General features: G+C 36.8%; 1 protein-coding gene across 6 annotated transcripts in view; it reads right to left on the minus strand.

Moving 5' to 3' along the window:
* DMD (dystrophin) overlaps window positions 1–15,714 on the minus strand; it is a 2,039,779-nt gene that overhangs the window by 697,961 nt on the left and 1,326,104 nt on the right. For all 6 annotated transcript variants that reach the window (XM_055339022.1, XM_055339018.1, XM_055339021.1 and 3 more), the window contains one exon: window positions 11,253–11,417. In XM_055339022.1, the coding sequence (XP_055194997.1) occupies window positions 11,253–11,417 (165 nt within the window). The remainder of the gene's footprint in view (window positions 1–11,252; window positions 11,418–15,714) is intronic.

A 15,714-nucleotide genomic window follows, 5' to 3' on the forward strand; every position in this document is an offset into this window, starting at 1 on the left:
GATCAGGAAGAAGACAGGGATGTCCACTCTCACCACTGCTATTCAACATAGTACTGGAAGTCCTAGCCTCAGCAATCAGACAACAAAAAGACATTAAAGGCATTCAAATTGGCAAAGAAGAAGTCAAACTCTCCCTCTTCCCCGATGACATGATACTCTACATAGAAAACCCAAAATCAATGCCCAGAAATCAGTGGCATTTCTATACACTAACAATGAGACTGAAGAAAGAGAAATGAAGGAGTCAATCCCATTTACAATTGCACCCAAAAGCATAAGATACCTAGGAATAAACCTAACCAAAGAGGTAAAGGATCTTTACCCTAAAAACTATAGAACACTTCTGAAAGAAATTGAGGAAGACACAAAGAGATGGAAAAATATTCCATGCTCATGGACTGGCAGAATTAATATTGTGAAAATGTCAATGTTACCCAGGGCAATTTACACGTTTAATGCAATCCCTATCAAAATACCATGGACTTTCTTCAGAGAGTTAGAACAAATTATTTTAAGATTTGTGTGGAATCAGAAAAGACCCCGAATAGCCAGGGGAATTTTAAAAAAGAAAACCATATCTGGGGGTATCACAATGCCAGATTTCAGGTTGTACTACAAAGCTGTGGCCATCAAGACAGGGTGGTACTGGCACAAAAACAGACACAACGATCAATGTAACAGAATAGAGAACCCAGAACTGGACCCTGAACTTTGTGGTCAACTAATATTCGATAAAGGAGGAAAGACTATCCATTGGAAGAAAGACAGTCTCTTCAATGAATGGTGCTGGGAAAATTGGACATCCACATGCAGAAGAATGAAACTAGACCACTCCCTTTCACCATACACAAAGATAAACTCAAAATGGATGAAAGATCTAAATGTGAGACAAGATTCCATCCAAATCCTAGAGGAGAACACAGGCAACACCCTTTTTGAACTCAACCACAGTAACTTCTTGCAAGATACATCCACGAAGGCAAAAGAAACAAAAGCAGAAATGAACTATTGGGACTTCATCATGATAAGAAGCTTTTGCACAGCAAAGGATACAGTCAACAAAACTCAAAGACAACCTACAGAATGGGAGAAGATATTTGCAAATGACCTATCAGATAAAGGGCTAGTTTCCAAGATCTATAAAGAACTTATTAAACTCAACAGCAAAGAAACAAACAATCCAATCATGAAATGGGCAAAAGACATGAAGAGAAATCTCACAGAGGAAGACATACACATGGCCAACATGCACATGAAAAAATGCTCTGCATCACTTGCCATCAGGGAAATACAAATCAAAACCACAATGAGATACCACCTCACACCAGTGAGAATGGGGAAAATTAACAAGACAGGAAACCACAAATGTTGGAGAGGATGCGGAGAAAGGGGAACCCCCATGCACTGTTGGTGGGAATGTGAACTGGTGCAGCCACTCTGGAAAACTGTGTGGAGGTTCCTCAAAGAGTTAAAAATAGACCTGCCCTACGACCCAGCAATTGCACTGTTGGGGATTTACCCCAAAGATTCAGATGCAATGAAACGCCGGGACACCTGCACCCCGATATTTCTAGCAGCAATGTCCACAATAGCCAAACTGTGAAAGGAGCCCCAGTGTCCATCGAAAGATGAATGGATAAAGAAGCTGTGGTCTATATATACAATGGAATATTCCTCAGCCATTAGAAACGACAAATACCCACCATTTGCTTCAACGTGGATGGAACTGGAGGGTATTATGCTGAGTGAAGTAAGTCAATCGGAGAAGGACAAACATTATATGGTCTCATTCATTTGGGGAATATAAATAATAGTGAAAGGGAATAGAAGGGCAGGGAGAAGAAATGGGTAGGAAATATCAGAAAGGGAGACAGAACATAAAGACTCCTAACTCTGGGAAATGAACTAGGGGTGGTGGAAGGGGAGGAGGGCGGGGGTGGAGGTGAATGGGTGACGGGCACTGAGGTAGGCACTTGACGGGATGAGCACTGGGTGTTTTTCTGTATGTTGGCAAATTGAACACCAATAAAAAATAAATTTATTATAAAAAAAAAAGTGTCATTACCTGCCTTGCATATGTTGCATACAAAGTTGTTTTTCTTTGACTTTAATGTTTCTAGAAGTTTTATATATATATGTATATATATATACATATATATATATATATATAAAATGCCTTTTAACCATTAGCAACTGTTGTTTTACAGAGAAAATTAGGAAGCAGATAAATGTTAACTGTCATATACTAGCATTTTGTAGCAGACTAGCAATGATTATGAAAACAAGTTGAGGTTACCTTTTCAATATGAAGGCTAAACGTTTTCATCAGTATTTAAGATTTTCTTTGGAACTAATAGATGATATTATGGACGTCGTGGACTAGACTTTGGGTGAGTGACTAAGGTTGTAACAAAGGGCGATCTGGGTGTCTCCAAAGTATATAAAATATCCAGTTAGTTTCCAGGTAGTCTTTTCAACTTCAGGTGATTACTTTTGGGGTTCCTAAGTCCCTTGAGAGCCCCCTATGGGGCAGGAAGCATAAAGCTCATCGTTGAGTTGAGGGACAGATGGAGTGGGCAAGGAATGGTCTGGCAGAAGTGGACAGAGGGATGGAAGATAAGAAGGTTTTGAAAGGGAATATATGAAAGAATTCAAGGGAACTGACGGAAAGATCAAAGGTGATAAAAGGAAAGAACAGCAGAGGTGTTGGGAAGGGAGAGGTCCTAGATGAGGTAGTGTAGGGCAATTGTAAGTTTTCCCAAAAGGCCATTGAAATTCCAAATTACCTTTAGTAAAACCACGTCAACAAGGAGGGAAGCTGACAGCTCCACAGCTGTTCTCTTCAGAGGAGAATCAAAAGAGCAAGAACTTCCCATGGGGAAGAGAGGAAACAGTAACACAAAGTAAGAAACGCCAGAGAAATAGTGCTTTAAATACCCAAGAACTGAAGTTCAAGCAAATGAGATCTCAGTGTGAATGTAATACGTTCTACACACTTGGTAGCTTTCAAACAGAAAATCTTGGACTCTAACCCAGCATCAATCGTCAACTCAGACTCCTAAGGAAAAAAAAATCTGTCCCTACCATGCTTCCAAAGACTGTCATCAGAAGCACTGGATTTTGAGTTGGCTTCATCAATAGATCCTCAGTCAGTCAGAGTGTGGTCACTGTTCATGTAATTAGCTTTTTGGAGGTTAATGTCCTCCAGTTCACTGTTAGGGAGATAATTCACATGCAGTGAGATTATTTGTCATTTCTAATGGCTGAGTAATATTCCATTGTCTACATAAACCACAGCTTCTTTATCCATTCATCTTTCGATGGACACCGAGGCTCCTTCCACAGTTTGGCTATTGTGGACATTGCTGCTAGAAACATCGGGGTGCAGGTGTCCCAGCGTTTCATTGCATCTGCACCTTTGGGGTAAATCCCCAGCAGTGCAATTGCTGGGTCGTAGGGCAGCTCTATTTTTAACTCTTTGAGGAGACATTGTTTTATTGTTTTTGTTATATAAAAAGAGAATAATTTTGTCCATAAGTGAAATTACTGATTATTCCAGAAGGAAGATGAGGAAAAGTGTAGAACAAAATCTGAATGGATATAGAAAGCTGTAGAAAGTTTGTGGAAAAGGAAATTTGTGTCATGTGATCAAAGCTGACTATGATTGAACGAGTTTATTTAGAAGCTTTTCAGAAATGAGCTTTAGTATCAACAGTGTATTAATGAAAAACTAGAGTTCATTTTTTCTTCATTAAAATGACAAATTTTTCTTGGATTACTGATTTATTCTTAATAAGAGATTGTAAAAGCTTTTTCTTTACTTTCTGAATAATTCAGGTAGTGAAAGTGATTGTGTCTTATTGGAATAATTTCCTGTGTTTTATGTTGATAATATCATGTCCTTGATGATTTAAGAATCATTTCACTTTTGAAAAAGCCAGTCTTTTACAATCATATTACCTCGTATGCTTTTTTTTTTTTGAAATCTTTCGCTGTCACTTTGGTTAAATAGGTAGTCAAGCACTATTTCAGTGACCCATGATCCTATTTAACCAAGGGTTCAAACCTTTTCACATTTTTGACAACCTTTGATATTTTTCCTTCCACAAATCTAATCCTAAATGAAATCTTGATCTTAAACTGACTTGAAAAATCTCTAGATTTGTTCTCTCACATTTGTTCTCTCTTAATATCTAAAAAAATATATTAAGAATGGCTAAGGCTTACTTGACACATTGAGTTAACATAAAAAGCATCAACAAATAAGAGATGCTTAACCTTCCAGAGGATATATTTGTATGAGTCACATGTTAGTAACATAAATATTTCAGTAATTATATCAAGTTACTAGAAATTAGTCAGTGCCCTTGCTGTCCATGATATGACGTGGTGTTGCTTTGCCTAACAGATGACAGTATAATATCATCAGTGATAATTCTGTTTATTACTGGAAAATGTTGTATGCCACAGAAGTGACTGAATTCCTTTAAGTGAACTCTCATCAGATCTTTAACTGTAGCTGTTTGAAGTCTTTTATCCTTTACAAAGTTGTTTTACTCCGAGGCACCCCTGAAAGTACTTGTAATCAGCTACAGCCCAGAATGCTTGTCTTCAACAATAAGGGACTGTCTTGGAGATGCACTGAAAGGACTATTCCAGGTATTGTAGGGCACAAGCTTCTGTAGCTTTGCTTAAATAACTTCGACTGAGTCAAGATTTCCAGAAGTCCAGTGAAGAAGTTGATGGGTTTATGAAACTGCCCGAGATCAAGCAAAATGACAATCAAGTACATAGAACTGATTGAACTGGTGAAGAATCATTTGATTAAGGCTTTTGTTTGGAATATTGCTGATGCTTTAATATTCTATATTCTTGATACAAGGAACTCCTTTTTCTTTTTTCTTACGCTATCTCTAACTCAGAGCAATTTAGTAGATTACACTTTTAAAAACAGAAATGAAACATTTATCTTTTCCTCTCTGCTTCCAGAATCCACAAACTCCTACTGAGTAATTTTATTTTCCTAGCAATATGATTATTCGCACAGGTTCAATAAGAATCTATCTTTCTTGTAACAGGATAATTGAGAAAATTGATTATATAACCAAAGCTTTGACTGGAATGTTATATTTGACAATGATATACATAAAATCGGATATGACCAGATAGTTTTAAAGAACAACAGTACACTTTTTGGAGACAATGTTTACAAAGCCCTTTTGAGAAAACTAGCCTGGCTTAATGGGATGTCCAGTCTTATAGGTAAATAAGGAAGGTCACTCCCTGGCAAACCCAGGAAGCTTTAGGATATTTTGAGGACTTTGAAAACAGAAAACTTCACCTCAATCTATAGTGTTGCAGGTAAAATCTGATGGCAAGTTCTTGGCTTGGCTTTTGAATTTCATGAAGCTTTTAAAAGTCAAATCTGAGATTCTTTATAAAAACTTACAGCAACACAAACTTTGAAAGGCCTGTGTAGTCAATTACTATTGACTGTAGACAACTACTATTGTATTGACAAAATACAGCCCAGCTTTATTTTGTAAACAAGAATAATTTCACTGGGAGTACCTTTGGTCAAATGGGAGGTGACTACAGAGAAACAAAAATTGCACTTCAATAGAAAACTGTAGCACATACTGATAGGTTACCAGATTCTCGTCCTGTTCTTTGCCTTTGAGCTATTTAGTATTTCCTTATAAACTACATGATATTGTTACCAATTTGTAGATTGGACTATCTTACACATATGGTTAGTTTCTACCAAATTTTCAAGTTTTTGAGTTTCTTTCAGTGTTTGACCACAACTCTCCAAACTAATGTTTCCATTTTTTTTCTCCTATTCTCCTGACTTGGAATCACTGAGAACTAAAAGCTAAGTACCCAGATCCTTATCAAGATTCTAGATTGTCCTATAGTTGAACTTTTCTCTCAGGCTCTAAGGAAACCTTGAAAGCTGAAGCTTGACAACTTGACATTGACTTCAAAGGACTCACGGGCACAGGAAATTATGTCTGGACAACCCGCAAGCCTGGAGCTGCAGTTATAAGGGCTGCTCAGGAAGTTCAGTGGAAGTCCCACAACTTTTATGCTCTGTTCCAGGAAATAGCTATGACTGTGGACAATCTTACAAAACCTCTCTGACGTCTGTACTGTCACCTAAAACATTTAAATAGTCATAAAATGGTCACTGCTATTGTTGCTTCACCATCCAAAGACGTTTCCAGCCCAACCTCTAGGAATCTTCTTAATTGGCTGCCCTGTGGACTTGGAAACTGGGTTTATAGTATGTTCCAATCATTAATCTTTGTTTTTCTTCTCACTGTCATAGAAAACACCCCTTATTAAATACCTAATTGCTCACACTGTGCAGCCAAATCCTCTACTATGAAGTTTCAGACTCAGTTCAAGTAGTCCTTGAACAACAGAAAGCTTCTGAAATAACTGACATGAAGTAGCTTTACCAACCTGTTCCCTGGGATAACCGGCTTCACTCCGGCAAGAGGGTAGTGACAAAGATGGCATCAATATTCTCCTTAAGGCTGACTAAAAAATGAGATGGGTTTCTTCCTGATTCTAGACTTGAACTCTATTTTCTTAGTTCACTTTAGAAAAACTTTCAACTGTCAATACCTTATCTGCCATTTTGAGAGATAAGTCTTCTACAACCCAGGAATGTCTTTCTCAAATACCTGGGAACCATCTCATTGAAATGTAAACATCAGGAAGACTAGCACCGGCTTCCCACCTCTGTAGTGGGGGGCATAGTAGCCTCCCTTCAGTAAGTGACAAACAGCAAACACACAAGGTCAAATCACCTTGACCAACATCCCTGCCAGTGCCCTTTTAGTACTTTAACAGGAGTTCATCCCAAGGATTAAAATCTTTCCTGCTTATCATTTCAGTGGAGTTGACTTCAGTCTCTCTCCTATTTTAATAGTCTTGAATAGAGTTTTCCTTGCCTATGAAGTCATCTGGTGCTTTTTTGTTTTTGTTTTTGTTTTTGGACAACACTCAAGGCACACTGAGGATGGCCTGGGTGCTCACATACTTTATCATTCATTCATTCCAATTGTGTCTTTTGGTAGTTTTCTGTGTGGATTTGTCATTATGGGCAATTAAGTTTCTTACATGGAGAGGAAGAGCTAGCAGAACAGTATGTCATGTTATTTATAGATCACAGAAGCAAAGTCATTCTTGAAGAGAAGAAAAAAACTCTCCCTGTCTTCAATATGAAAGTATTTCAGTCAGTAAGACTTAACATAAAATTATGTGGCCCCCTCCCTCATATTTTAATACAAAATTTTTAAAACAGTAGTTAGGTAGTTCTATGTCAGATAAATAGTATACCTACAGCTCATTACTGATAGCATTCATTAAAGATTAAAAACATAAGACCTTTTATAGACATTCTAACTGGTCCCTGGTTTTGAGCATTCAATTATCATTTCTAAAATCTGAAATCAACATATCTTATGTCTAAATTGAGAGTACATTTAGAAATCTAAATTCAAAGGCATGCCTTCTAGTACGCTGACTGAAGGGAAAGGTCTGTGATTACGCCTCATTTTCACCCTCTACATCACGATCTCATTGATTATGTTTCTCAGTTTGCTAAGGGTTCTGTGAGGTGATTTTCAAGATGAATATTGCTATTTGCAGGATTTCCTGAATAGGAATATTTCGGGAGTAAATTGCACAAGCCAAGCGATGTGCAGTCAATTTTCACTCCAGCATAAACAATGTATTAGAACAGAGCCCTTAAGGCTTTTTTTATTTGGGTTTCATTACACAGCTAGCTGCATTTCATCAATAAGCATGAAGTGCCAAGCAGGCAAAACTGAGGCTCATAGAGGGTATTACATATTTTTCTAACAGGTGCTTGGAGTTTGACGAGAGAAAACAACCCGGATGTCAAGGTCTTAGGCTCTTTGTTTCAGAGGTAGCCATGGCCACCATGGACAAAGACAATTTCTTTAAATTTAGGAATCGGAGGCTCCTTGTGCTGTCTACTGTTTTTGCATTAATTCATTCCTAAGATTTTAGAAAGGAGTTTCTTTCTCTGTGTTTAAAAATGGGCACGTCCACAAGAGTGCTTAAAAACTATTTTTGTTTTTTAGTAGTTTAAAGTAAAGTCTATTTTCCTATCTTTCTTTAACTGAAAAAAAAGTTTAATCTCATCTCTTTAAGTAGAGGGCTATAGCAGGCCATACAGACTAAAATCACATATCTTATAGAAGAAGTCTGAGCAATCTTTATAAATCATTTATTAGACAGTGAATTTAGATAGAGGCTAGACAAAGAGGGATAAAGAACTAGGTAAGTTAGTAAATTATTCACACAGGTCGCTATTTCCTGATTGCAAGCTAGGGGTCTGAGAATTATGGGGAGAATGTCTGAAGTCATCATATATGTGATTTTATGATTTTTTTTGTCTTGGATATAGCCACAAACAGAAGAAAAAGGCTAAGGGAATATTTTTGAAATATGCACTCCAGAGATGAGAAACTCAGAATATGCACAGAGGACTGAAGCCAAGGAATTTTACTGCCAGGGAAAAGGCAGCTGCCTCTCCCCTCAGTGATTTACACCAAGCTGCAGGAGGCAAATATCATGACTCTCTGAAAGTACACACAGCAGTGAGAGTGGGGACTTGTAGCTTTGATAAAGGAAAGTGATTAACACAGCTGAGAGGAGCTTTCACTCTAAACTGCAGGGACCTATTTGGCACAGATGTATGGGCCATGGACAAACACATGCCCAATGCAAGTTTTCCGTATGTGGGAACCATTGTCGGGGGGTGAGACCAGTACTAAAGTCACTTTGGTTGAGTCAACAACATCCCTCTCTAGCGAAGGATTTTGTTATCCTAGGAAGGAAATATATAGATATATTCCATCAACAGAGATAGCTAATATTGAGTATATTTTTTCATTACTTTCATGAAGAAGCTCATTTTAACTAGAGATTATATTTAAAAGTAAAGGATCTGCTTTTACCTGTGAGTTACAGAAAGCTCTTTCTGATTGCGAGCAGAGAATTTATGGCCTTTCCTCTTTATAATACTAAATCAAGAAATATTTAAGAATATGCTAGATCCAAGAGAATCTGGCTGAGGTTACTGTTTGTTGGACGAAGTAATTGTACTTCTCTGTTGAGATTACTGAGTACTGAGAAATGAGCATCGAGGAGATGTAGTTATACTGGAGAATGCACACTAGTCAAATACCATTGAGACACTGTGCTAGCAAGATGAACAAACTGAAGGGATTCCAGGACTGATGGCTTCCCTGAATGATGATATGGCTTTGCATTCATCCAGTCTTGTCCCTGTGACTACACATAACCCAAGCCCAGGGTGAAAGGTGCATCAGAAGCCATGGCTTGGTGTCAAGACCTTTACTGTGTCATCACTGTGCCAGCTGTGTTGTTACATGTCTCATATACTTTTTAAAAGCCAACGAAATTTGTTCTGGGTAAAGCCTACTGTGACTTGACTTTAATTGTCAGACGTAAATTGAAGACCATGCCACTGGATGAGCAGCCTGGGTTTTGCAGGGGTGAAATGATGTCTATCGGTGATGTACATGGTATCAGCTGTGCTTGGGGGTAGCTAACAGAATGGTAAAGTGCCAGGAAGAGATACAGTAAAAGTAGTGGAGTGCACTTGGCAAATATAACTAATTTTAGTTGTTTAAAACCTCTCTCTCTCTCCTTAACCTCATTCAAGCCCATCTTTCCTAAACTTGGGACTTTCTTTTCTCTAGAATATCCTCATACTTCATTTTATTCTTGCCTTATCTCCCGGCAAAACAAAACGTCATGGAGATTTAAAAAAAAATAAGGTTGTGGGCAGCCCGGGGGGCTCAGCGGTTTAGCACCGCCTTCAGCCCAGGGTGTGATCCTGGAGACCTGGGATTGAGTCCCACATCAGGCTCTGGAGCCTGCTTCTCCCTCTGCCTGTGCCTCTGCCTCTCTCCGTGTCTCTCATGAATAAATTAATAAAATCTAAAATAAAATAAAATAAAAATTAAAAAAATAAGGTTGTGATAACCATGGAAAGCAAGTACACTGAAAAATCTAGGTCAGTGAACTAAAAGAAAAACAGTAAAGTTTTTGAGTAAACAAGATGTTACTTAACTTATTTAGTCTGAAAGTACCCATTATTACATTAATCAAGAGGTTGAGATTTTAATTAATTGGTTTATGTGAGAAGCTATTTAATATTTTTGGCCCATAGGGTATGCAAAGCAGAGCATCAGTTCGGGATAAATCTTTGGAATATGCTCCTGGGGAGAGAGAAAAGTTAGGGACAATCAATGTCTACAGGGACACTAAAAGGGGAAGATGGTGGCATCCATTTGGCATGTTGGTCCAGAGTACTAGGCCTACCTGTGGCATCTCATTACCATTCTGGGTGTCTCGATACCACCTTTATTCTTTGATACAAAAATACAAGTACCCACCATACACTGGGCTCTGAGATGGGGTGGGGGTTCAGAGAGGAGTGGGATAAAGCAGTTATGTAAGAAGACATCCTCTGTATTTGAAGAAGAGTGTGATGAAGTACTCAAGTCTGCAAAACTTAAGTGTAAATCAATGTACAAAGGTTACAGGAAATGGATACAGAGGCTTATAAGAAATCCTAAGAAGGATTTTATTCTACTTGGGGTATGAAAAAAGGTTTTGAAGAAGCAAAGACATTAAATTCAGTCTTGAAGGATGTAGAAAAATTCATCATGCAAAAAAGGAGAAAAAAGTCATTTAAGGAAGAGGGATCAGGGACACAGACATGGCACATGGAACCGTACACATATAAACGTAATGTATAATTTGCTGTAGTTAGAAAATAAAGGGAGGTTGTTGGTAGAATAAAAGGATACAAAGGTAAACTGGAGTCAGTCTGAGAGGGTATTGTGATGTTTACTAAAGAGCCTATACTTTATTTGGTAGGCACCTAATCTCCTAAACAATTTTAGTTTTATATAAGGAATCTATAAACATATATTGACTGCAATTAAAGTAGAAATGGGAGATAAGTCATAGTAAGAAATATGATGAAGGCATTCTAGTGATATGAGTTTAATGAATACATCATTGCTAGTAAGTACGGTAAGACAAAACAAAAAAAACAATTTATTATTATTATTAATATTATAACAACAATGACGATTATAATAATGGATGAGAAACTTAGTTCAGTGATATTGCCATTCTTTTGGAAAACAATATTTAAAGTGAAAAGTCCCTACCTTGATGTCAAATGGTCCTGTTTGATTTGGCTGATTGTAAATTTCCAACTGATTCCTAATAGGAGACAGCCATAGAAGCAGATGATTTAACTGCTCTTCCAGCTGTCCAAGGTCTTTTACGTGTGCCTCAATTTCTTCTTGCTTCTCAGGCAAATTTCTAGAAACCTGCAAGGAAAAAGAGTGAAAGATTCCCATTGTTTAAATAAAAAAGTAAATTGGTATTTTAACAGGATGATATGAGTTACATGAGTTATGTGAGAATTTAATTCAGAAATTATAAGTCATTTATTAATAATCTTCCCCCAAATCCTATGCTGTAGAGACAATAAGCCTTTTTTTAGAAATTCAAAACACACACTCACAATGTATACCCAACTGCAACCAATAAAAGTAAAGAAGTGTGTTCTTTACTGAATCACTCATTTACTAAACATAATGGTGTATTGCATATTAGATGCCAGATACTGTGCCTTTATCCTTCCTTCTAACTTTCTTTTGTATTAGGGAAAATTGTAATTGTACAAGGGAATTATTTTATGCACAAAATAAAATGGGGAGGTAGGTTATAATTCGTGGGTCTAAATATAAGCAAGTACAACAAAATAAGGAGATTGGAATGAAAAGGAGAAACAAGACATTTGGATTAGAGTAGAATATATCAGTATGATTATAGGCTATTTTTATTAAGGACTTACAATGTGCTAAATACCATGTTTGGAAGTTTCACATTTACTGCCTTCTTTAATCCACCCAACAATCTTATGATACAGATACTATTCTTTTCTCCATTTTATAAATGGATCATGACATTGGGGTTGAGAAACATGAAATACCTTAGGAAGGAGTAGGATACTCTGTACAACACTGGGAAGTCTAGAGTTAGGCTGCTTGGTTTAAATCTTAATTCTAGTTCTTTCCTAGCACTTTAGCCAAATTTCCTTTAACTCTCAATGCCTTCTCCACAGAATGCAGACAATGGCAGTACCTGCTTCACAGGGTCAGTATATGGGTTAAATAAGGTAATCCATTTAAATAGCCAAGAGCAATATCCTGCATGGTAGTGAATGACAATAAAGTCATTACATCTTAGTGATTATTACTTGAGCTCAAGTGTAAGTAGGGAGCCAGGATAAGCAAGAGCAAAGCCTTTTTCTTCCTATTGCCAAGAGGTAAAACAGGTAAACGGTGGGTGACGGGCACTGAGGGGGACACTTGACGGGATGGGCACTGGGTGTTATTCTGTATGTTGGTAAATTGAACACCAATAAAAATTAATTTATTAAAAAAAAGAAAAAAAATAAAACAGGTAAACGGTAGTAAAGAATGTGAATCTGCAATGGCAACCCTTTATGATATGATGAATACTATTCTAATAATATAAATAAAACATTACGTTATAATATAAAGTCACATGCTACAATATACATCTATTATAAAATAATATGTTATTATAGATACCATTTTTAATTCCAGTACAGTTAACACAGTGTTGTATTAGTTTCAGTTGTACAGTATAGTGATTCAACACTTCCCTACAGCACCCAGTGTTCATCACAAGTCCTACTCCTTAAACCCTGTCACGGGTTTGACCCATCCCTTGCTCACCTCCCTTTTGGTAACCAGCAATTTGTTCTCTATAGTTAAAAGTCTGTTTCTTGATTTCTCTCTCTCTCTTTTTTTTGCTTGTTTGTCTTGTTTCTTAAATTCTACATATGAATGAAATCATGCAAATCATATTTGTCTTTCTCTGACTTATTTCATTTAGCATTATACCCTCTATATCCACTCATGTTTTGAAAATGGCAAGATTTCTTTATTTTTTATGACTGAGTAATATTCCATTGTGTATTTGTGTGTGTGTGTGTGTGTGTTTACATAACACACCACATCTTCTTTACCCATTCATCTGTTGATGAACACTTGGTCTTTTCCATAATTTGTCCACTGTACATAATACTGCTATAAATATATTAGTTTTTGCATTTTTGGGGTAAATAACTCAGTAGCACAATTACTGGATTATAGGGTAATTCTATTTTTAATTTTTTGAGGATTCTCCATACTGTTTTCCAAAGTGGCTGCATCCATTTGCATTCCCACCAACTGTGCAAGAGGGCTCCTTTCTCTCCACACCCTTGCCAATATTATAGAGAATATTTAAAAAGCAAACTAATACACTAATGCATCATCTAAATAATGCCCCATACTTTGGAATATCTGTTTTAGATACTTTTGAAAGAACTAACTGAAGAACATTATGCTCCTTAATTGCACCCAAGACATGTGAGGTGAAAAGGAGATATATTAATGGACAAAATAACTTCTCCGTTAATTTACAGGAGAAGGAATTTTATATAAGCTATGATTATATGTAAACAACATGTATTTTGAAATCTATAAGTGCATTTATATACATTGTGTAAAATGCATGTGCATTCATGAGTAAAGGGTTAACATTCAGCCTGTACTGATGTGTTCCAGCCTGAGACTGACCTTAGGCTCCACAGCAATGTTCCCTTGGAACGCTAACTTTAAGATGATTGGGAAACATTAGACCTGCTTTGTTTGCTGTATGGAACTGTATCTGCATTGGGGAAGCTGTGAACTGGAACATAACCTAGGGTGTGGATGACCCTAGTGTAAAAGATAGTGTAAAAGATAGAAAGGAGGGATCCCTGGGTGGTGCAGCGGTTTAGTGCCTGCCTTTGGCCCAGGGCGCGATCCTGGAGACCCGGGATCGAATCCCACGTCGGGCTCCCGGTGCACAGAGACTGCTTCTCCCTCTGCCTATGTCTCTGCCTCCCTCTCTCTCTCTCTCTCTCTCTCTCTCTCTCTGTGACTATCATAAATAAATAAATTTTTTTTTAAAAAAAGGATAGAAAGGACATAGAGGCTATGGCTTCTATTTAAAGTGATCTGCACAGACCTTGGTGTTCACCCCTGGGTAAGTAAAGAGTGTGCAGGTAGCATGCAATGCTTGTTAATGGATAATGAATCATGATGCTGTATCTGCTTTGTTTGACTTGTATCCTGCTATAAAGCCAAGTCAACAAAGTATCAGATAAAGGCTTATTTGTGTTTTGTGAGTTCTAATCCATAATGACATCTATGGTGACAAATATTGTATTTGCATGCATGTGTGTATGTGTGTGTGTGTGTGAGAGAGAGAGAGAGTTTATATTACAAATGTAATTCCATGTCTATAATATATAATCTAATAACGCTTTCAACTTATCTCTTCCAGCATTTATAAGGAAGTTACTAACAGTTTATTTTTATTGGATTATTTTCTAGTCACAAGTACATGTAAAAAACATTTTACAGCTTTCACTTGCAGCATCTAAGAGCCTCTAGATTCTGAACTTAATGAAAATAACAGCTATCATATTTTCTTAAAATCTCTAAAACTGAGCTATGAACTCATTTATATCTGATCACAAATAGTGTTCACATATCAAGATAGAAATCACTGTAACTTTCCACTGAGATTGTTAGTTTCCTTCTCACACTCCCAAACCATTCCTTTCTGGTTCTAGAGCTAGAACAATTCTGGAGAGCAAACAGCTCAATGGGTGAGATTTGACTAATAAGTGGAAAAATTAAACAATGGCTCATAATGAGATTATGGGGCACAATAGTTTTCAGGTTAGTTATGACATCTACATTGGGTATAACCTCACAGACCTTGTGCTTCCCACCATCATAGCATATGCCTTATACTCTTTGTTATTTACATTATTGTCCTCCCTCACTTAGCTTTGATTTCTGGGTAAACTGGGTTCTTTTTTTTTTTTTTTGAACTGGGTTCTTATCTATGACAGGGTTTCAATAAACATCTGATGAATGAAAGATAAACAATTTCAAAATTTTAGGATTAATTTCTTTTTTTTCCAATTAAAGAAGCAATGCATGTCCAGAGTACTCAACATAAAGAATGTAATTTTATCTGCACGTTAAATAGTTTTAATTAACAAAGATATTAGTTACCTGGACTATATAAAAATGAGAAACTTTTGAATGGGAAAAAAAAAAACACCTAAAAGCAAAGTCGAAGGACAAATGACAAATTGTAAAACTATATGTATATTTATGACATCTCAAATAAGGTACTAATTTCCTAACACATAAGAAGGCTTCTGCAAATTAATTTTAAAAAAGCCAACCACCCAGAGAAAAACTGGATAAAAGGACAGTCTAAAAAAGAAAACATAAATGGATTTTATTTTTTTTTTCATAAATGGATTTTAAACATACATAAAGAAGCTAAACTTCGTTGTAATGAGAGATCTGAAAATTTCATCTATTGCACTAACATAAATCCAAGTCTAAAATACACTATTCTGCCAAGGTTGTGGAAAATACATAATTATGTATCGCCAGTGGGACAAACTTGTGTACCCCTTGTGGAAGATAATTTGGCAATATCTGACAGATGCATATAGCCTTATACCCAGAATTTTTG

Source organism: Nyctereutes procyonoides, unplaced genomic scaffold, assembly GCF_905146905.1.
Source record: "Nyctereutes procyonoides isolate TBG_1078 unplaced genomic scaffold, NYPRO_anot_genome, whole genome shotgun sequence".
NCBI classification, from domain to species: Eukaryota; Metazoa; Chordata; class Mammalia; order Carnivora; family Canidae; genus Nyctereutes; species Nyctereutes procyonoides.